Source organism: Ictidomys tridecemlineatus, chromosome 10 (genome assembly GCF_052094955.1).
Source record: "Ictidomys tridecemlineatus isolate mIctTri1 chromosome 10, mIctTri1.hap1, whole genome shotgun sequence".
Taxonomy (NCBI): Eukaryota; Metazoa; Chordata; class Mammalia; order Rodentia; family Sciuridae; genus Ictidomys; species Ictidomys tridecemlineatus.
This window is the reverse complement of record NC_135486.1, coordinates 78,994,255-79,017,622: the sequence shown is the minus strand read 5'-3', so window position 1 is coordinate 79,017,622 and position 23,368 is coordinate 78,994,255. Positions and strand designations below refer to the sequence as shown.

At 34.2% G+C, this 23,368-nt stretch overlaps 2 protein-coding genes across 11 annotated transcripts in view; one reads left to right on the top strand and one right to left on the bottom strand.

Annotated features, from left to right (window-relative positions):
* Nucleotides 1-23,368, top strand: part of Thnsl1 (threonine synthase like 1) — a 138,246-nt gene that overhangs the window by 106,340 nt on the left and 8,538 nt on the right. For all 10 annotated transcript variants that reach the window (XM_078023291.1, XM_021722977.3, XM_040277608.2 and 7 more), the window contains one exon: nt 2,986-3,122. The gene's annotated coding sequence lies outside the window, so the exon portion shown is untranslated. The remainder of the gene's footprint in view (nt 1-2,985; nt 3,123-23,368) is intronic.
* On the bottom strand, nt 124-23,260 carry Enkur (enkurin, TRPC channel interacting protein). Its single transcript, XM_005320243.4, has 5 exons — nt 22,696-23,260; nt 12,691-12,836; nt 9,874-10,097; nt 6,016-6,162; nt 124-3,078 (listed from the first exon to the last, which is right to left on the bottom strand). Exons 1-5 carry the CDS (start codon nt 22,773-22,775, stop codon nt 2,905-2,907), a joined length of 771 nt encoding a protein of 256 aa, XP_005320300.1. The 5' UTR covers nt 22,776-23,260; the 3' UTR covers nt 124-2,904.

The following is a 23,368-nucleotide window of genomic DNA, read 5'->3' as shown; positions in this document are numbered from 1 at the left end:
TTGCCTCTTCCTGACTTGATCAGGTACCAACTATTTGGTATGATATCAACTGGTTTATTTGGAAACAAAAATTCCTATCCTTTGATTTATGTCATGAGAAAAAATACTACTGGGTCATTAAAATTCATGTTTGGATATTGTTGATGAATTTATTCAATAAAAGATTTCTTTATTATATTCTCTCCACCAGCTATTTTATAGTATCTAAGGAATGCAGATAAAGGATACATAACCTTTTCCCTCAGGAAACTTTCAATCTCACGGGAAACAGAAAAATATCCAGACACATATAATACAACATGATTAATGCTGTAACATAAAGCTGGGTTCTAAGGAATCAAAGAGGGGTGCTATAGAAATATGATATGAACTGACCCTTGAGGGCCAGGGATTTACTAAGTAGACTCATAGGAAGAGAAGTAGAAAAGGCTGGTTTTCTGGGCAGAGGAAATCATGTGTGTAGGTCTGGGAAGCCTCTAGAACCTCAGTGTTTTGAGTACATTGGTTACAAAGGGTAGGAAAAAGGCTGCATTTCAAGAACTCAAGCAGAAGAGATTATAGCAAAGGATCAGGTTACATCCAATCTTTATTCTACTCAAGAGTTCTTTGGAGCAGGAACAGAAACCAAGTCAAACTAGCTACAGTAATGACATTTGACCTTTTAGGCTCAGGTGTCTACTACCATAAGACTGCAGTCTGTCTTTCATGATCTTAAGAGAATCTGATCAGTGACTGGCTGACCCTCTGAGTCAGGTGCCTATGCCTCTTCTGATTGATAGGATGACCCAGGAAAACAAGGCAGAGAGAGAGAGAGAGAGAGAGAGAGAGAGAGAGAGAGAGAGAGAGAGAGAGAGAGAGAGAGAGAGAGAGAGAGAGAGAGAGAGAGAGAGAGAGAGAGAGAGAGAGAGAGAGAGAGAGAGAGAGAGAATGGAAAGAGACTGCACTGGATTTCTCCAAGGCTGGGGTCCCATGGTATCAAATGTTCTCCCAGGAACAATGGACATGCAGGTTTCCCTAGGAAGGCTGTGAGAGACAAAAGGGATGAAGTCCATCTAGCACAACACTGTGGGTCATGGAAAAACAGCTGGACTTCTTAGTGAGCATTTACAGAAAGCAAGAAAAAAATCTGTTATTAAAGTCACAGTTATTATTTTAACATTTAAGGCAGCTCCCACTCATGACTCCAAAGCATAACATTTATAAGGCTGAAATAATCAGAATAATTTTGCATTGTTAATGATTTTGAATTACTTTTAAAAAAAGTATGTATAGCAATAATTTTACAAATAAAATACTCGAAATCTTATTCTTAACTCTGGCAGGGAAGGCCAACTGTATCAGGGGAGCCACTAGACCAAGGAGATTGAGTCTCTGAGTGACCATGAAACACGGGACACCCCACTCTAGTTCACATGGACAGTGCTGGAAATGGGAAATTTAACCTTATAAGATTGCTAAGAGCTGGAGTTACTTTGCTAAAGCAACTGTGATTGCTTACTCAGGCCTCAACATGGCACTCCCCAGCTCTGCACAGGATAGAATCTACCCAGTCTGAAAGTCTGGGTTTCTATGCAACAGTGTGGAAAAAGGGGTCTTATTGACTTGTTTACAGCATAGTGCTATTACATAAGCAAGAATTGAGTTTCTGTTACAGTTATGTAACAATACATTTTGGGTTCACTGTGAAACTGTTAGCCTACCTTCAAAAGCATCTGGCTAGTGAAAATCTATCATATACTGTCTTTTATATTTATTAAACATTATCTTTTATTTTATGTCTGTCCTAGGATTAACAAAGGAATGAAAAAGATGTATTTTAAATCTCACAAGGGATGTAAAAAAATTTAAAATGAATTTTCAAAATATTTATATATAAACATTTAATTAACAAAGTTTTCACCAATGCTTTCAAATTCTGTTTATAAAAAAGCTTGAAGGATTGTCTATAGGATAAAAATCAGTGTAAGTGATAGAAATTGTCATATTTCACTGATATGTTATAGTTTCCTGTTTTACTAACTTTTCCTAATTTAACATTTCATAAAATCGTTTCCTTCTTAGGTATGTATAGATTCTTATTTTCAGTGATGACAGTTCCATTTACATAAACTTATTGCTAAACAGATTATATAATCTTATAAAAAGTAATTTTAGAATTCACAAAATAGTTAACAGAAAGGACCCAAATGAAAAATATAACACAATTTAGTGAAATATGCATAGTGAATTAGGGAATAAAGCAGAATATCAATGTTTCACAAATAAGTGTAAAAGACTATTCTCTTCAATCATCCCTCATGATGCCTTTTATAGGTTATCTTCTTGATTTTGTAAGTCATATTCTTAAATTTCTTCCTCCAAATATAAGTCTTTCATCATATATACTGTTCTGAATACTGAAAATATTTGCAGTTGGGAATAAATACAAATGACAAAGATTACCTTAGAATCTATCTTTTAAATTGTGGAGCTCAGAAACAATATATAGAAACACACTAATGTACGAAAAAAAGCATATGCTTATATTTTCAATTCAAAATATAATTTTCAAAGTTAGGCTTTTTGTATTGTGCAGTGCAGAAAAAATATTGAAGTTATGAATGTTGGCTATTTTTCAGGGTCTGAAAATTAATGTTTATGTGAAACAAGAACATCATAATAATGAACTACATTATAGAACTGGAACATAACCTCAAACTTTAATGGTTTGTTGATATGTGAAAAATGTGAAACTAATAAAAACAACATTTTCTTTTATTTAATGAGTAATTCAATTGTTCTTTAAACATTGCTTAAGCATTTTAATTGACTATTATTTCCTTCATAGTATTTTCCTCTTTGAAAAACTTATGGTTTCATTTTTATATCTTCCATGTTTTTTCTATATGCTTTAAAAATCCATTATTACTTATTAGCAATATAAATAGTTTTGTGCTTTTCGATTACACCAATGTCATGTTCTAGCTGTTTCATTTCTTTTTCCAGCTTCTGTTTGCGAATCTTCTTCGGTATGGAGTCTATGAAGACTGAGAGGGACTGGAACTCTTTGTGCACCTCTTCCCAGTTCTTTTTCAGCCCCTGAAAATGATACACAGAACTGAAGACTGAAGCAAATTGCAAAAGTAAGTAAATGGTAAAGAAACTGTACTGATAACAAAATTGTAAACAGGTAAAAGATACTGATGAAAATAACTTTTAAAATGATACATATTTACCAGGGACTTGGCCACAGTAATGAAAAATCCTGTACAGAGGCCGAATTCTGTCCTTGATTGTCTGCTCAATCCCCATTGGGAGTATTTATTTGTGCTGTTTTTAATGTTACTGTACTCATTTTTAACATCAAATATGCATATGCAGGGTTATGAGTACTATGGTACCAAGCTAACAGCAAACGTTTTGGTAAAAACCAACAACTGAGAATTGATACTGCCAAGTAAAGGACATTTTTGAACAGGAAATTATTTCTTATGAAATTTTTACTTTTTTCTTCATATTTTTTCCTTTTTAATCCTCTTTTTATTTCTCTTCAACAGAAAAATCATACCCAAAGTCTTGAGTCTGACTTGCACAGCTAGCTATATTTTCTTATATTTGACAAAATGGGATTGTAAAAATGCCAAAAATCAATTTTGCAAAAGATGATAATTTATATATCCTTTCAATATATTAGAAAGAACAAATTGTCCTCCCCATAGCCAAGGGATCTATACTTCCCATTAATGTATTCTAGAAATGATTGGAATGTCATTAAATGTATCCCATATGCTAATTCAATAATGTAGTTAATGTTTTATCGTCTCAAAAATCAACAGATTCAAAATTAGGGGTCTCTTAGGAGTGATAAAGATTTTTTCCATCTTTGCCTGGTTATCATTTTTTATCACAGTGCACTAGGGGGCTCCACTGACAAAATGCTCTTAAACTTCTGAGTTTAATTCAATGAATTAACTCTTCATCATTCATTATGGGCACAGATCGTTTTATTGACATGAGAGAAAAACTCTAAAACAGACAATGTTATTTAAAATATTGCCTGGAAAACATGATCCTTGAAAAAAATGGCCATATCTTAGGTTTAAAAGAGGATTAGAGGTATCATATAATAAAGCTTCATAATAAGCCTTCATAGTACAAATTCAAACTTATGGAAAGTTTTTGGGGATGATAAAAGTTCAGAGATATAGTCCCCTGCTTAGGTAAAAATGGTAACACAATAGGGTACACTGTATGGAATAGATTTGTTGGGGAAAAGCACAATACCAGTCTTTTGCCCTTAAGTAAGATTATATTATAGACCTGGGCAAAGGAAAGAGAGAAGAAAATACCTAGGTTAAATTCTAAAAAGAGGGAAATAGGTTGTCATAGTTCTCAATAGGGCATAAGACATATTCCAAAAAGAAGTCTTCAAAAGAACTCTATGTCTTCATGGTCTTTCATTATGAAATGTGAAATATGTTCCCACAGTGCTCCACAGGAGTACCTATTGCAGAGAGAAATCTATATATGTATGCACTTTCAAATATCAAAGGTTTTTCATAGCCAGTTGGTGATATTTCCATATTACTTGTGGTCACAGCAGCTATACTTTTTCTCTGGATTTTCTTTTAGAGGACAGCTTGCTTTTATCTTCTAATGTATACAACAGTGTTTGGATCAAAGTCAACATATAGAGATGAAAACTAAATAGAACTAACATGTCATATTATGTTGCAGTAGCCTCCTTGCTGATTTTAAGATGCCTCCACTTTTTTTGTTGTTGTTATTTTATCTTAAAAAAAAAGTCTTTTATCCATTGCAACAATAGTGCCCCCTCTACTCCCCTTGGGGATCAAACCCAGGGTCCACTGCATGCTGAGCAAGCACTCTACCACTGAGCCACAGTCCCAGCCTTTTCCATTATTTTTACTTCTTAATTTTTCCCTTTTCTATTTTAAAGCTAAAATAACATTGTTAATTTTGAAAAAAAATAGGACAATTGGTCATATCATAAGGAGTACCTACTGTTTCACATTCCTTTTGTATCTACCATACCCTCAAATATTCTCCATCTTCTTGCCTGCTCACTGACTAGGGGTGGAGGGCAGGAGTTGATTCCTATGGGTTGTCTCCTGGTTCTTGTGCCCTTTGGCTTTTGACTGAGTTCAGCCAAAGCAAGCACTGGTGGAAAGGGAGAGAGGCTGGGTATTCTTACCCCTCTCCCTCAGCACTGCCTGGATGTTAGTTCTAGCTGCACTGTGACTGTCTGTGACAGGCGGCCCCTCTTCAGGCTCCAGATTTCACTAGGCCCTGATAACCCTATTACCTGTCCCTGCCCTTCAAGCACAGGTGGTGGTAGACGCCCTTTGTTCTTAGTCATGAGCACCCTCAGTGTCCCTTGTTGGCTTCTTTAATCCTTCTTCACTTCTGTAAGAAGTTTCTTCTTAAATTCTCTTAGAACTCCAGCTGAACATGCTTTCTATTTCCTGCTGGAGCCCTGAATGATAAAGCTACCCTTGGGTACCTCCTATACCTCTCATGGAATTTGTCATCTGTGGTGAGACAAAGACACCAAATGCAGTCAGCCCACAATAATGAGGGTTCTGCATCCATGAGTTAATAGGAAAGATAAAATAATTGGTTTAGGTATAGTTTCAATTATTCTAGAGCTCCATCTAGTGAAAAATATCTGATTTATGGGCATTTTTAAATATAAATTCAGGGACATAAGAATGAAAATAAAAATACTTTTTTACCTTATTTATACATGTTTATTGTATTAGAAGGTAGGCTTCCTTACAATGCAAACTCACCAAGTTGGTAACAAAACATTATTCCATGGGTTCCTACATTAAAACTTTTTGCTCTGCCAGAGAGTCAGCTTTGCTGCATGGAGTTTGTCACTATAACCAAAAGAGATTGTTCTGACATGAAAGTCAAAGTGCTGGCTTCAATAACCAAGTAGAGGGCAGACTGGAAGGCCTTTCAGAGATGTCCCAAAGAGTGACACACCAGTATAAATCAAAGAACACTGACCTGGAGAACGGCTTCCCTCTCTTCATCAGAGAGCCTTTTCATAGCTGCTTTCTTAAGGTTTTCCTGGATATAATTGTCATATTCTTCTTGGGCTTTCTTTACTTCCTCATTTCGTTTACATATGTATTCAGGTGTGATCCCATAATCCTGTAAGGATTTTTCAAGAAAAAAAATTACTAAAATTCTGAATGCAATCTTACATATGTTTATAAAGCAACCAGGACTAGAGAAAAAAAAAAGAAATTTTACAGACTTAAAGACTTTGCTCCACATGACAAAATTCAGTGACTTCCCATAGAGAACTAGTTGATTCTAGTCTTCTAAAACTGAGTTTTATTTGTTTTCCCTCTTCTGAATGTTCCCAGTGCCTGTTCTCATGACTCCATCCTTTACCCCTAAGAGCTGGCTTTTCTTTTCTATATGTTATGTGCTTCTATTTGTATAGGTTTCTCAAAATATAAATAACACCTAATCTACTGAAAAACCTTTTACCTTGAAATCTCTTGAGTACCTTTGAGGTCTCTTTTTCATGATCTTGTTAAATAAAAGAAGATCAATGTGCCCAAGTCATTAGAAAAGCAAAGTCCTTGCATCATATGAAGCCTCTCAAAGAGAAAATTGACTTGGGAACCCTCAAGTTGTTTTTAGAAAGGCAAAATACATTTTTAGGCTCCTGGGCTATTTAGAAGGATTGATAGCGAAGACATCAGCTGTGATTCTTTCAGATTAATGCATGCATTGATTTCATTGTCTACAGAAACAGAACTATTCCACATTCATTCTTCAAAAAGTATTTGAGAAATGTACTTGGTGAAAGGTATAATAGTGAATAAGAAAGGCAAAGTTTCTGCTCTCATGGCATTTGCACTCTGTGGTGAGAGAGATTCACCAAAAGCTGACTGCAGTTAGTCCTCCATATCTGAAGGTTCTGCATCCATAGATTCAACCATGGATGGAAAATATTTTTGAAAAAGCATGTACAGACTCTTTTCATGTCATTCCCCAAACAATACAGTGAAACAACTATTTAAATAGCATTTACATCTGTTTTGGATTTAAAAGTAATTGAGAGATGATTTAAAGCACAGAAGGATGTACATAGTTTGTATGCAAACACTACACTGTTTATGTAAGCAGCTTGAGAACCTGCAGATCTTGGTATCCATGGGGTCTCTGGTGGATATCCAGAGAAAAGACTGTATGAAATAAAATAAAGTAAAATAAAGGCTAAAAAGGGTAAAGAAAATAACAGAGGCTACTATAGATAAATAAGGTTGTCAGGGGAGACCCTCTTCGGGAGCAGCAACTGAGAAGTATGGTAGTCACTGAAGTTATTCACAGTGTTCTGGGTCTTCTCTTCCTAGGTATTTGGTAGAACAACACTGTCCTGCTCCCCTTGAAGTAAAATTTAGCTAGGTAACCTGACTTGTCCAGTGTGTGTAGAGGTATCAGTGGATAATCTCATTCTTCTTCTGTTGGGCCTAGTGACAAGCAATGTTTTGAGTTTTCTGGGTCCAAAAAGGACAAGAAGCAGAGCCTCTAATAATCCTCTGTGAGCAAAATAATAAAACTTTATTTATTAACAAATAATAAAACTTTGTTGCTTTGATTTACTGGAATTTTGGGGTTGTCACTTCAGTGTAACCTAACCCATCCCGACTAAAAAAGGGATAGAAATCTTAGATATAAGTGTGTTCTGGAAAGTACACTGCCCTATACAGATAAACTCTAAAGGCACAGTGTTTTGGTCAGTTAGTGCAGTGATAAACAGATTAATGCACTTCAGGAAATACAGAGGGCAACAGTTCATTATAACTCAGCACAACTGGATATTCATAATGATGATAATTCTGTAGCTTTACACACAAGACTAAATTATAGTCAGCAGACTCCGTTGAAGAAAAGGAATAGCGAGATACATTTTAGGAAAAAATAATCTCATAAATGGGCAAAAGCTTTAGGGATCTGAAATATTTCTAGGTGCTGAATCACTGAAGGTAAGTGTATACTATTAATATTAAACTGCATATAATATTCATTCTTCCTTGTACTTTTAGAGGTGCCTAAGCATTGTGTTAAGTTCTTTATAACATTTAATCCTCAGAACAACCCAATGACTTATTAGAGATCACAGGAGCAGAAAGTGGCAGAGCTAGGATTTGAAATGATGTCTCACTACTATTGCTATAGACCTCATGTAATCATCCACCTTCAATTTGTTTTCACAAATTGTTTCTCAAAATACAAATGACACCTAATTTACTGAAATCTAAAACATGAGGATTACTCAGTTAAAAAAAATGCTTTGTCTTTAAAAACATTTATTTTCTAATTTATTAATAATATATTTTTAAAATTTAACCCTGATAAATTAAGTGGAATAAATCTTTCATCAGAAATTTAGTGGAATAAATTTTTCATCATTGTTTAATCAGTGACACCAAGAGGACAGTAGGTGCCAGTCTTGTCATGGTTTGGTAAACAAACACAGATAGATTAACCTGGTGTTTTCTGTTTCCATGATGGATTCTCCAAATTTTTTGTTCAATATAGAATATACTTTGAAGTGGGAAACTGAGGCAGAGAGCATCCAAGATGAAGGGCAAAGTGTATGGCAGTTGGTGGCATAACAATCAAAGAAGAAGAGTTTCTATGTGATAGGGCAGAAATTATGGATTAGAATGACTTTAAGAAGCCTGGATAGGGGCTGGGTTTGTGGCTCAGTGGTCAAGCGCTTGCCTAGCATGTGTGAGGCCCTGGATTGGATTCTCAGCACATACATAAATGAAATAAAGGTTCATTGACAACAACAACAATATAAATAAATAAATAAGCCAGGAGAGAAAATTTTCACTTTTTCCTAACCATGAGACAAGGACTATGAGCACCTTCTTGAGGCCAAGAAGGAGGAAGTATCACAAAGAGCCTTAAGAAACTTTGTCAGCATGTGTAACTGACTTCTAGATTCCTGCTACAACTCTTCCAGAAGTGATCTTGGAATATTGAGTAAGAATAGTTGCACGGAAAATAAGTTGTGCTCTCTGAGAATAGCCTGAGGTTTCTGTTCTGATTTGCCACAGGCACTGGATTTACCAGGGCAGCTCACTGCACTACAATCGCCACTGGAAATTTTCCTTTTTCCTTCCTTCCTCCTTCCCTCCTGTTTTCTTCCCTTCCCTTCACTTCTTTGGTCCCTTCCTTTCTTCTCCCATTTCTTTCCACAACTTACTATTATTTTTCTTTAGGGTTTTGTACTCATTTAACATGTGTTTCAAGCACTCTTATCCTCTATAAGTATATTAAGTATACAAAATACAACAGGATTTGTATGCTTTTCTTTGTAGGCTTTTTAATTTTAAAGATCTTCTATATCTACACCAGTAAACCCAAGCTTCTCTAAAATCCACCAATGAAATTATATGCCTAGCTTATAAACATGTTTTCAGATAGAAATGAAGGACCCGAAAGAACTAGATTATTTGACAGTGCTTTCAAGGCTTTGCATCAAACTAGAAATAGATAAATATATAGTAAATGTGCTTTTAGTGACATTTTCACCTTACCCCAAATTAAAATATTTCAGAAAAAAATTGTTTTAATTATGAAATATATTAATAACTGAAATTAAGGAACGTAATTGTAAATTTCACCTACTGAACTCTGTGGATTGTTCATTACAATTTCTCTGTTATCATCACATTAGATTTGGACCAAACACAAATTGCTAGGGAATGAGAACTGGCAATCTAGATAATTTGTTCAGATAAAGCACTATTAATGATAACATAGACAGTTGTTAGGAATACCACATTTGAGTTATTTAAATCTCAGTTCTCACTTTAAACATGACAAGGCTACCTTTTTATTGATGTACTTTGGAATTAGTCCTGAAGTTTCAAGATCATGCTTGTCTCCAGTTCTTTTGTCAACATAAACTGGCTTAGGCTTTTTAGCCACTCCCATGATGACATCAGCTGCATTTGTATTTATAAAATTTTTTCCACTCTGTATTCCCATGACTGGATGATCAGTCCTCAGTGGCACAGTAGGCTTCCTGGGCTGATTCCAATCAAATTTTTTTTCTGTTAAATATAACATTTCCTTGTTAATATTAAGTATCAACATTGCTACTCAATACTATTTATAATATCCAGATATTGGGATTCTATTAATAATAAATTCAAATACCTATAGTAAAAAGTTCTTACTATCCCCAAACTTATTGAGTTGGGTACATTAATTATGTAGGGCTTTTTATATGTCAACCATACCTCAATAAAATAGCTAAGAATATAAGAAATCAAAATACAAAAATATTAAGTACAACATAATCCAATAATATGTTGAAAAAGAGTATAAAAATCTTAGGGAGAAGGATAAGCATCCTAAATTATATGCTAGCTCACTAATACACTTTTACTATCTACTATGAGATATATTTTATAAAGACTACAATAAAAAATGGTCAGCTCTGTTTAAAATGCTTATATAAGGAACACTAAAAACTTATGGGGACTATCAATATTACCAATAATTGTTTCTTCAGAGGAAAATTACTGTAAAATCATCAAATTGAATTCTTAATCCCCAGCACCTCAAAGTGTGTGTCTTTAGGATTAAGGTCCTAAAAGAGTTAAGTTAAAATGAAGGACTACAGTAGTCCTTAATCTGAGTGGTGTCCTCATAAAAAGAAATTTGGACAGACATACAAAGAGGGAAGACCATGTGAAGACACAGAAAAGAAAACCATCTATCTATAAGCCAAGGAGAAATGCCTTAGAAGAAACCAATCCTGTTTGACATCCCAATGATGGACTTTTCTTACTTCCAGAACTGCTGTCTCTCACTGGACAGTTTTGGACAGTTTTAAAGCTCCTGCAACACCCTGATTATGAGTGTGTATGCGTGGCACTTGGGAATGAACCCAGGGCCTCACACATGCTGAATATGGACACTATTACTGAGTTACATCTTCAGCTTTAATCCTGAATTTCTTAGTTATTCTTTAGGCTAGTTAAAATTCGCATTTGCTTTTGCCTTACAATATTTATGAGAGAAGAGATGGATTTCAGGAAGAAGCTTTATTTTATCTATAAGAAGACTTATTTTTTCATTTATTTGATACATAGGATTCATGTAGTTTGGTAGTTGTATTATATAATATGCTTAGCCTTAGGGCAGATACATGAGGACCCAAGGGATATTGCTGGTCTCAAGGCATTGAAAATATTGAGTTCTATTTTAAGATTTTCCAGTATTCTCAAAAGGTATTGTTGGTCACAAAATACCAAGATTCCACTAGAAGAAAATAGAAAAGAGACTTTGGAAGTCATGAATTAAGCATGAATTTTTTATTTTCAACTTGCTTTTTCCATATTTCCTGATAATTACCTTACCCTTTGTCATAGGGTATGGTTTATTTAAGAGGATTATAAGACATAAAACACTGCCACAATGTGATGTACTTTCACTTGTGCCAAAATGTACACCCCAAGTTGGGCTTGAGTTGTTACACTATTTCCTTGATGCCAGCAGACATAAAAAGTACAACATTTTAAAGAGAAATACTCATTTGGCTCTTTTCTTTCCTGCCCTAAGACAACAAGCAAGACATACCTAGGATAGGAAGAGTGTGATTTCATGGAGACTTTGACACACATCTACTTCCCTACACTCTCATGTTCCTAATAGCCTTCTTTCCTGATATCAATATACTCTATGAATTGACTCAACTACATAATTTTTGAGGTCCACTATAAAACAAAAACATAGGGCTACACAATCAAAAACTATTAAGAGTTTCAATATTGCTAGAGCAGAGCATTAAATCAAATGTGGGACCCTTCTAAATGCAGGTGCTATGCAACTGCATGGGTAGCACATTCATGAAGCTGGCACTCATTCATGAAGCCTCTTCCACACTTCATGGGTGTGCTTTGTGGTCATAGATTCTGAGAAAGTGAAAGCCTATACTCAAAAATGAGCCTGGTATTGCTTTAACAACTAGTAGTAACTGCAATTTCCATCTCTTAGCAAAAAGATCAGAGAAAGAGCTTGGGGTGTAGCTTGGAGGTAGAGCACTTGCCTAGTATATGCAAAGACCTGGGTTGGATTTCCGCACCAAGAAAAATAAATTCAACAAAGTTTAAATGCTTGAGAGATCTTGCTCATTAATCAGAAACTATCTGGGGTTTGGGCTTCTGAAAATAATTGTTGTTTTTAATTGAAGCCACATAAGTAGGAATTGAAATGAGGAGGCACTTAATGCTAGGAGTGGGGCTTTACTGGACAAACCAAGATGGAGTTCAAGATGCTTGCCCCATCAGCAGTCCATTTTGGGGGAAACTTATCCCTTCCCACTCTTTTTCTACTATATTCTCTACTTCTACTTTCTTCTAGTCACCCAAGTTCTGTGTAATATCAGGCAAAGTTGCTATTCATATTCAATATTTATTGACAATAAAATAATTTTTAGCTAAATTAGCTAATATTTTGTTAATTTTTTTTAGTTGTAGATGGACACAATACCTTTATTTAATTTATTTTTATGTGGTGCTGAGGATCAAACCTACTGCCTTACCCATGCAAAGCAAGCACTCTACTCACTGAGCTATGACCCCAGCCCTAAATTAGCTAATATTTTCAATATTAAAAAGAAAGAGTGATAAAACCTACTGGGTGGTAGAGTTTTTTCCTTCGAATGTTTCTTTAGGAAATCCTTTGGAGTAGGTACTTCAACTTTAGCTGGTCCCATAGTTTTCATTGCAGTTTTAATTTTTTTCATGTCATTTTTTATAGTTGTCTTAAAAATTGATTTGTACCTGAAATTGAATTTACAAAGTCATAAAGTCATAGTGTTTGTTTTTCTAGCAATAATATTTCAAGTTTAAAAATAGGCACACATTTCTAATTTACATACAACTATATTCAAATGGAGAACAATAGCAATAAAGCAACTTGATATGAGCCCTGAGAATGAGCCTTGTGAAATCTAGATGGAAGCACTGGCCTAAGAAATAGGTGCCAGGACAAAGGTATTGCATTTTCTTATTGTCTTCTGAACATCAGTACGGTAGGCTGTGATGACCCCTCTGTTATTCCTAATATTAGTAATTTGTGTCTCCTCCCTTCTTCCCTCCCTTTCTTTTTCCCCAATCCTTATTAATCTTGCAGGAATTTATTAATTTTATTGATCTCAAAGAACCAGAATTTTATTGATTTTCACTGATGGAGATATGTTCTCCATTTTAATGATTACTGCACTGATCATTATTATTTCTTTTCTTTAGGTTTAATTTTCTTTCTTTTTTCTGTAGTTTCTTAAGGTACAAGTTTAAGTATTAGATTTTAAACCTTTATGCTTTATCTAATATAAGTTTTTAAAGCTATAAAATTCCCTCAGCACTTCTTTAGCAACATCCATACATTTTGATTCATTATGCCTAATTTCATGTAACCCAAAATACCTTTAAAATTACATTTTTATATCTTTGAGAAGTTTGTTTAGATATGTTTGTTCAGTTTCATATATTTGGGCTTTCCGGGAACCTCTCTAAATGATTTCTAATTTATTTCCTTGATATCTGGAGAATATACTTTATATAACTTCAATCCTTTCAAAATTTGTGATACTCACTTGATGACACAAAATATGGTCCAGTCTGGCAAGTGTTCTGTATATACTTGAAAAAAAAAGCATATTATACTAATCATGGATAAAGTGTTTTTTAAATGACAATTAGATCAAACTGGTTGAGGATGTTTTCAGGTGAACTTCCTGTTTTCTTGTACTTACTGATTTTGTACCTTTTCTATTTCCTGAAAGATAGATGCTGACATCTCTGACTATAATTATGGAGTTGGTTAACTCTTTTAACTCAAACAGCTTTTGCTTCATATATTTTGAGGCACTGTTAGTGTTGCTTTATCATCTTTAAAAACTGACCACCATTTCATCATTATAAAATACACTCTTCATTCCTTTAAAATTCTGTACTCTAAAATCTACTGTCTGATACTATTATAGACATTCCAGCATTCCTTTATGATATAGTATATATTTTTCCATCAATAGAGTTTTTACTTGTCAGTGTCTTAATTTTTAAGAGATATTTCCTAAAAATATAGAATTTTCAACATCATTCTAAATGGAGAAAAATTAAAAGCGCTCCCTCTAAAAACTGGAAAAAGACAGAGATGCCCTCTTTCACCACTTCTATTCAACACAGTCCTTGAAACTCTAGCTAGAGCAATCAGACGGATGAAAAAAAGTAAAGAGATACACACAGGAAAATAATAACTCAAAGCTATCACTATTTGCTGATGACATGATTCTATATTTAGAAGATCTGAAAAATTCCACCAGAAAACTTCTAGAACTAATAAATGAATTCAGCAAAGTAGCAGGATATAAAATCAATACCCATAAATTAAGTGAATTTCTATACATAACCAATGAATCCACTGCAAGAGAAATTAGGAAAAGTACCCCATTCATAATAGCCTCAAAAAACCCAAAATAGTCAGGAATAAATCTAACAAGAGGTGAAAAACCTCTACAATGAAAACTACAAAACTCTAAAGAAATAAATTGAAGAAGATCTTAGAAGATGAAAATATCTCCCATGCTCTTGGATAGGCAAAATTAATATAGTCAAAATGGCCATACTACCAAAACTGTTTTACAGATTTAATGCAATTCTTACTAAAATCCCAAAGACATTCTTCATAGAACTATAAAAAGCAATTATGAAATTCATTTGGAAAAATAAGAAACCCAGAATAGCCAAAGCAAGCCAAAGCAAAAAGAGTGAAGCAGGAGGCATCACAATACCAGATGTTAAACTATACTTCACAGCAATAGTAACCAAAATGTCATGGTATTAGTACCAAAGTCAACATGTAGACCAATGATACAAAATAGAAGACACAGACACAAACCCACATAAATATGGTTACCTCATACTAGATAAAGGTGGAGAAAAGTAGCCTATTCAACAAATGGTATTGGAAAACTGGAAACCCATATGTAGCAAAATGAAATTAAATCTCTCTTATCCTGTACAAAAAATCAACTCAAAGTGAATGAAAGACTTATGCACTAGAACAGAGACCCAGTGCCTAGTAGGAAAAAAGGTAGGCCCAATTCTTCATTGTGTTGTCTTAGGACCTGACTTCCTTTACAAGACCCCTAAAGTGTAAGAAGTAAAATCAAGAACCAATAAATGGGATGGATTCAAACTAAGAAGCTTCTTCTCAGCAAAGGAAATAATCAATAATATGATGAGAGTGCCTGAAGAATGGGAAAAAATCTTTACCACACACACCTCAGAGCACTAATCTTCAGGATATATAAAGAACTCAAAAGACTTAACACCAAAAAAATTAAAATAAATAAATAAACCAATCAATAAATGGGCTAAGGAACTGAACAGACACTTCACAGAATAAGAAATACAATTGATCAACAAGCATATGAAAAAATGTTCATCATCTCTAGCAATTAGAGAAATTAAAACCAAAACTACTTTAAGATTTCATCTCATTCCAGTCAGAATGGCAATTATCAAAAATACAAGCAATAATAAGTGTCGGCGAGGATGTAGGGGAAAAGGCACACTGATACATTGCTGGTGGGACTACAAATTGGTGCAACCATTCTGGAAAGCAAAGCCTTAGAAAACTTGGAATTGTTCCACCATTTGACCTAGCTGTACCACTCCTGTGTGTGGGGGGATCATACCCAAAGGACTTAAAATCAGCATATTACAGTTATGCAGCCACATCAATGTTTATAGCAGCTTAATTCACAATAGCTAAACTATGTAACCAACCTAGATGCCCTTCAACAAATGAATGGATAAAGAAAATGTGGTACATATACACAATGGAATATTACTCAGCCTTAAAGAAGAATGAAATTGTGGCATTTGCAGGGAAATGGAACTAGAGAAGATCATGATAAGCGAAATAAGCCAATCCCCAAAAAACAAAAGCCATAAGGGGATGCTGATCCATAGTGGGGTGGGGAGTAGGGAAGAATGAAGGAACTTTGATTTTTGTAGAGGGCAATGATGGGAGGGGTGGGGCTGTGGGGATGGGAAGGACAGTAGAATGAGATAGACATTATTATCCTATATACATGTATGATTACACTACTGGAGTGACTGCACCATGTACAGCCATAGGAATGAGAAGTTGTGTTCCATTTGTGTATAATATGTTAAAGTTCATTCTACTCTCATGTATAACTAGAAAAAAGTTAAAAAGTATATAGTATATTTTTATCCAACCAACAATCACTTATATTTGGCATATTTAGACCATTCACGTTTAATATAATTTACAAGTATGTTTGTTGTTAAATCTTCCATGTTGCTGGATTTTCCAGCAACATATCCCATTGATTATTGCTTCTGTCTCTATTCTGCCTTGGATTTGTTTTATTTTGGTGCTTTACAGTACACATGTTTAATATTTCATAGCCTACCTTCAAATAATATTATGCCACTTCATATATGCTGTAAGATTTGGGGCAGGGATGTTGCTCTAGCAAGCAGGAGGCCCTGCACTTCCAAAACAAAACAAAACAACCCAAACAACAACAAAAACTTACAAAACAATATTGCATTCACTCCACTCTTACTTATGTCCTAGTATTGTCACATATTTTACTTCTCTGTCAAAAAACCTCATAATTCATTGAGATAGTTTTTTTTAAATATAGCCAAATATGTCTTAAAGAGATTTGAAAAAAAGTTCATATTTACTCATATATTTATCATTTCCAGTAGTCTTCATTCTGTTGTGTAAATCTAAGTTGCCAAATGCTACCATTCCTTCAGCACAAGAAATTTGCTGTCCTTTTTCTCCCCTCTATGCAATGTTTCTTTTTTCTTCTCTGACTGCATTTTAAGATTTTTCTCTTTATTAAGAGTTTTAATACATTTGATTATAATGTCCCTTGGTCTGGTTTTCTTCTTCTCCTTCTCCTCTTCTTCTTTTTTTCTCTGCTTGGTGTTCATTGTAATTCTTGAATCTATGGATTTAGAGATTTCACCAAACTTGACAATTTTTTTACTTTTATGCAAATATTTCCTATTTATCTAGCTTTTCCCTCCTTTTCTGTGATTACATTTAGACCTATATTAAGCTGCTTGATATTGTCCCTTGCTCACCAATACTCTGTTCTCTTTTTCAGACTTTTTTCTCTGTGTTTAATTTTGTATTGTTCCATTGTCTTCAAATTCACGTATATTTTCTTCTTTAGTGTCTTAGCTGCTGTTAATCCATTCTGGTATACTATTTTCATTTTGGACATAGTATTCTTTATTTCTAGAAGTTAGATTTGGATCTTTGGGTTATTGTTGGTTTCTCTTCCATTTCTCTCGGTACCTTGACTCTGCTTTCCTCTATCTTTCTGAACACATCATGAATATGTAAAATGACTGTTTTAATGTCCTTGTCTATTAATTCTCTCATTGATGTCATTTGTATGTCTGTTTCACATTGACTGATTTTACATGTTATGCTTTGTATTTTCATATTTTTTTGTATGCCTAGTAATTTTTGATTGGATGCCAAACACTGAATTTTACAATATTGATTGCTCAATTTTTCTCTTTCCTTCTTTTGGCATTTTTGAAAATTGTTCTTAAGCTTTATGCTGGGATACAGTTATGATAGTTGGAAACAATGTGACCATTTTAAAGCTTGCTTTTAAGTTTTACAGTAGGACTACTTTAGATTTGAACCCTCAACTGAGGTAATATGCTCTGAGAGCTCCAATGTCTTGTGTAGTAAGAGGTGTCTCTACTGACTGGTGAGGATGTGAATTTTACCTGGCACTGCAGCTTTTTGGCAGTGATTTTCTTGTTTTGGTAGTTTCATTACACACACACACACACACACACACACACACACTCTCCTACTCTCCTCTCTGGTACACTACACTGAATTCCAGTGACTTTTGCCTTCCCAAACTCTGTATTCTGTCTTCTTAACTCTGGGAAATTCCTAGGCACTGTTGAAATTCTCTGTATGGAGAACATTAGGGCAATTATAGGATTTGCCTCATTCATTTCTTTCTTTTAGGGAAGATGCTTTGTGCTGCCTGTTGTCTAGTGTTTGAAATTCATTATTTCATATCTTTTTTTGGTTGTTCCCGTTGCTTAAGGTGAGAATTCCATCCCTAATTGGAAGAAGGTTATCTATACTACTTTGAACAATTTGTAGTCTCTTCTCCCTTGTGCAGATAATTTATTTGGAAAATCACTGATTGATTGATTGATTTTTTGATTTTGGGGTCTTTCCTCAATATTGAACTCAGTGGTTGGGAACCCATTATGGTCTAAATTAAATGAGTTCATTAGACATCTTCAGGAAATAATATTCAGGTATTAAAATAATAATAATAATATTCATGTCTTAAAATAATAATATTCTTGTCTTAAAATTCCCATGGAAGTTGGGATTGGAAGAAATGGTGTCATAATCAATAACAATGAAACAATGTACATCTACTCCTACCTCTTTTTAAATTGCAATTTTGTGATTCAAATTTTTTTTGTGAGCCTACTTATCTATAATGTTATAACTGGCTCTATTTTTTACTTATTATTTGACAGGCTAGAATAATTCATTATTGTCATCTTCAATAAATGTGACACAACTACATCATATTGTCAACCATCACCACATAATAAGTCAGATCATTAGCATGAGGCACACAAAAAATGATAGTGCTCAAAAGTTGGGATAGTTTGAAAAAACTTAATAGGGATATTTCCCCCCTAATGAATGAAGATGGGCAACTGAGTAACAACTGTGTGTGTGTGTGTATGTGTGTGTGTGTGTCTATCTTTAAATTTTAGGCCAATATTATTGCAATGTTACACTCCTTTGTGGAACAACAAACTCTGGAGATTAGACTCTATTAGAAAGTTCTTCACATTATTTCTTGTGGAGAATTTTTACAGGTAAATCAATACTCCGTAAGTTCACCTATCGGCATTGAAGTGAGAGTCTTTAATTCAGTCTCATGACTATATCTAGTAATTAATTTTTCAAAAACAGACACCAATTCTATCTCTAGCCTAGTTGTTTGTCTAAGGTAGGCTCTACACTTAATTGGTTACAACACTGTATGCCATTGAGTATAATTATTACTTTATTGCTGCTTAATATTTGTCACTATTCTATGATTTTCACAATAATAATTTAATTCTCAAAACAACCCTAAGAGATAAGTAATATTATTTTAGTTTTATGGAAGAAAAAACAGGCCTGTAAAGTTGACGTGGAGAGGAAGAACAGGAGCTGAGACTGAGACACAAATTTGATATTAAGGCCCAGATCTTTAATCAGTCTGCACACTGCCTGAATAAATGAAACGAAACTAATAAGCACTTTTTGCTTCAATAGTGTGCATATTTTAGTCTTCTAATGATTTACTATGTAGTATATAGTTTTGTTATTTATAATACTTCTTTGTTCTAATGTATTGGGGCAAAGATATCAAAGAAAATGGGAAATGATGATAGTACTAATACACCGAACACATTAATAGAAATAGCATTATTTTTTTTATTATTGGATATCCATCATGATTAAATTTTTAAAAACTAAAACTACATACCCCTTTATCTTACCTGTGTCCTTGAGGACACTCTTATTCTTAAGAATTTGAGTCACGGTGTCTGGTTAAGATAATAAACAGATACACACAGACTAACACACTTTTCTTCTAAAAACAACCTCTTTTGTGGGGTAGTTACCAGGGATTGAACTCAGAGGCACTCAACCACTGAGCCATATCCCCAGCCCTATTTTGTATTTTATTTAGAGACAGGGTCTCACTGAGTTGCTTAGCGCCTCTCTGTTGCTGCGGCTTGCTTTGAACTTGTGCCTCCCCACTGGAAATACAGGTGTACACCCCCGCACCTGGCTAGAAACAACTTCTTATACCACAATATATTATATATACTGCTTAAGATATTAATCCTTACTTTTTAATTGAATAATCTTCTTTAAAAAAGTTCACTTACCTACAAATTTCCCTGGCAACAAATTCTAAAGAATGGTGTTGGCATATTTTATCTCTCAACATCTTAAGGTATATATAAAGACCTCTTACTATGTGTTATTTTATCTGTAGAAATCTAAGTGAGAGGTAACAACTCAAAATGAATAAATAGCAAGCCAATAACTGCATATGGTAGCTGTGATTTCCCTTGCTAACAAAAATCCGATTTGTCCTTCCCCTCATTTGTATGTTTAAAGGGGAAAATAGTCTTTTTTGAATTATCCCTTCCATTACATAGTTTCCCAGATTTTTAAATTCTTCTACATTACTTAAGTGATTCTATTAATTGTACCATATCTTCATTTGTTTAACTGTTTTTCCTGATGATTTGAACCTTTTAGATAAAAAGTAAGGTCTAACTGTGTGTGTGTGTGTGTGTGTGTGTGTGTGTGTGTGTGTGTTGTATAAACATGAAAAGAGCATTTGGATAAAAGTAATATAAGAGATAAGATAGTGTTTTATTATTGTGGAAATCTTCAGGGATTGCCTAGCTAGAGGAGAAATATGAATAGTAGATTCTGAAATTATCATAAGACTGAGACCATAGATTGCAGCAATGGTAATTTTAGTATAAAATTTCATTATGCCGAAAACAAAAGATTTTGGAATTTTCTTTCTTTGAATATAAGTTCATAAAAAGTTTGCTGCTTTCCTCAATTAAATTCTTGCAATTAAATTCAGCAAACTAAATAGGAAAGATCCTCAGGATAAAAATGACTATGTGCGCTGGGTTCGATCCTCAGCACCACGTAAAAATAAAATAAAGATGTTGGGTCCACCGAAAACTGAAAAATAAATATTAAAAAATTCTCTCTTCTCTCTCTAAAAAAATGACTATGTCATCTAAGAATTCATAATAGTCAAGAAACAGATTGTTCAGCAAAGTCAATGAGACTTTAAGAAAGTAAATGTTAGAAAGACTTCAGAATTTATAGGTATAATAGTACAGATTGTTACTGATGGTGAAAACTGAATTCACCATAACAGAATGTTCTTTTGGCACCACTTTTGGATGCTTTTCATTTCCTCTCACTTAGTCCTTTTTCTATGTATTTCTTCAGAATAAAAGCAAGGCAAGGAGTTTTTGCTGCCACTCCAACATCTCCAAGAACTGATATACTAGCACTGTTATACACTTAATAGGAGCTCAATTAATGCATTCCAAATGAATAGTGATTATTCTTTTAAGTGATCAAATTATTTTTTTTTTGGAAAAAAAAGTCTAGATACAGTAAAGCTTTTAAATTCACTAATGAACATAATACCTATCTAAGAAAATATCTTAACATTCAAATTTAGTATTCTATAGAAAGTACAACCTACCAAGGTGTTACAGAGAGGAGGAACTTTATCTTGTATAGTATACAGGAATTTTGGACCAAAAGTTGGGTCAGCAATACATGATTTGAACTTTCTTTTATAAACTCTGAAAACTGTATCCTAGTTTAGTTTACACTCCTCTTTTCAATTTCTACTAGATTTTAAGAAACTAATGGAAATACAATACAGGTATTGCTCCAATTAAAACCAGATGCTCAGGTTTAAAACTGAATGACTTGCCCATTTGTTTTGCTACACACCCCAAGTAAATGATAAGTAAAAATTATTGATGTCATACTCAAAAGAGACCTTTGAGACTATCTAATCCACTTGTTTTCCAGATTGAAAAACAAATAAAAATTTAGTTTTAGAGTCTATTTTTTTTAGCCCAGTGCTCTTTTAAAGGTAATATTGACATATATAGGAACAGGATAAAGATAAATGAAAGAATATATTTCAAAACCTATGAGGAAAAAGATTTTCTCTCCCAGTTAACTTTTTTCCCCACAGATTTAATTAAGTTCTAAGAAGTACTTACACAGGCAAGTAACTGGACTGTTTATTTGTGGTTCCCTTTGTGAGATTTGGGTGAAATTAGTGGGTACTAACAATTTTGTTAAAATTTTAACTAAATTACATATTTCTGGGTCGCTAGCCAACTATTATTCACTCCACTATTCCATTAAACCTGAAAAAAGACCTTAAAATATATTCTATCTACTTTGTTTAGCCAATCAAAAGACCGAGGCTCAGAAACAAATGGGAATTTTTATTTTACAATAATCTTTGGGGAAAATATTCTGCCTTTAGAGAGGGAGTAGTAGTGCAGTTAGAAATACAACACTTGGCTCCTGAAATCAAACATCAAATGTCCTTATACAGAATAATAAAACTGATTTTTTTCTTTTGAATAACATCATGACATATTATGCTATTTTGTATAACACATCACATATAATTAGATAAGTTACAAAAATGACACAATGTATTAATAGGAGGCTAAGTGTAACATAATAAAATTACCATCTTATAGCATGGGGCTGTCATCTGAAATGTGAAAAGCTAAACACCTAGATTTTTCAACCTCTAAGAAGTCGTCATCCAAGGTTACTTCATTGAGACAAAAATATATTTTATTTTTAAGAGTCCATAAATATTCCGATAAAATCATATTGGTATTAAAAAAAAAGAAAGTCCTGTATTATGTATACTTAGTTAATCTGGACATGGAATCATTATTTCTTATTCTTGTTTACAACCTTTGCTTACCCACATACCTAGGAGGCTGAGGCGGCTCCTTCAAGTCACTGGGTATGAGGTTATAAATGCTCTCAGTAAAGCACGATGAATCCATCATCACCAAATGACTTCTTCACTAGTGTTCTCAACTTTTTTCTCACTATACCCGTATCTCAGTCTCTTTCTTCACAGCTTCCCCTTTCTTTTTCTTGCTTCCTTGCTTTCTCAAGGAACTCAGGTTTCTCTTTCACATAATCCCCCCTTTGACCCCTTCTTAGCAGTTCTCTCTGGAGAAGAAAAGAAAATACCCTGTCTATTCCTCCCAGGAATGCTTAGCGTTGTTGGCCTTGCGGTTGCTGTGGAAACAGTTACTAGGCGACGGGGAGATGGAAGGCCGCATTGCAAACCAGGTTTCCTCTTGTCTTTCTGCAAGGCTTTTTTCCTGTCTGACAAATTCATATGGAAGCCCCTGTGCCTTTGGGAAAAAAGGGATGAAAACAGTGTCCTCTAGAACATTTTGTTTTTTTCTCACTTTTTACGTTTGGAGAAAAAAATTCTACTACAGCCGAAACCCAGCGGTGCGCAAGCGTCAAACATTAAAGCTCTAGTGCGCAGGCCCCAATCCTGGCTGGGGCTAGGAAAGCTTCTACCGCCGAGCTGACGCACAGGCCCACGTGGCGAGCGGGACCTGAGGGCGGGGAGGAGCCCTGG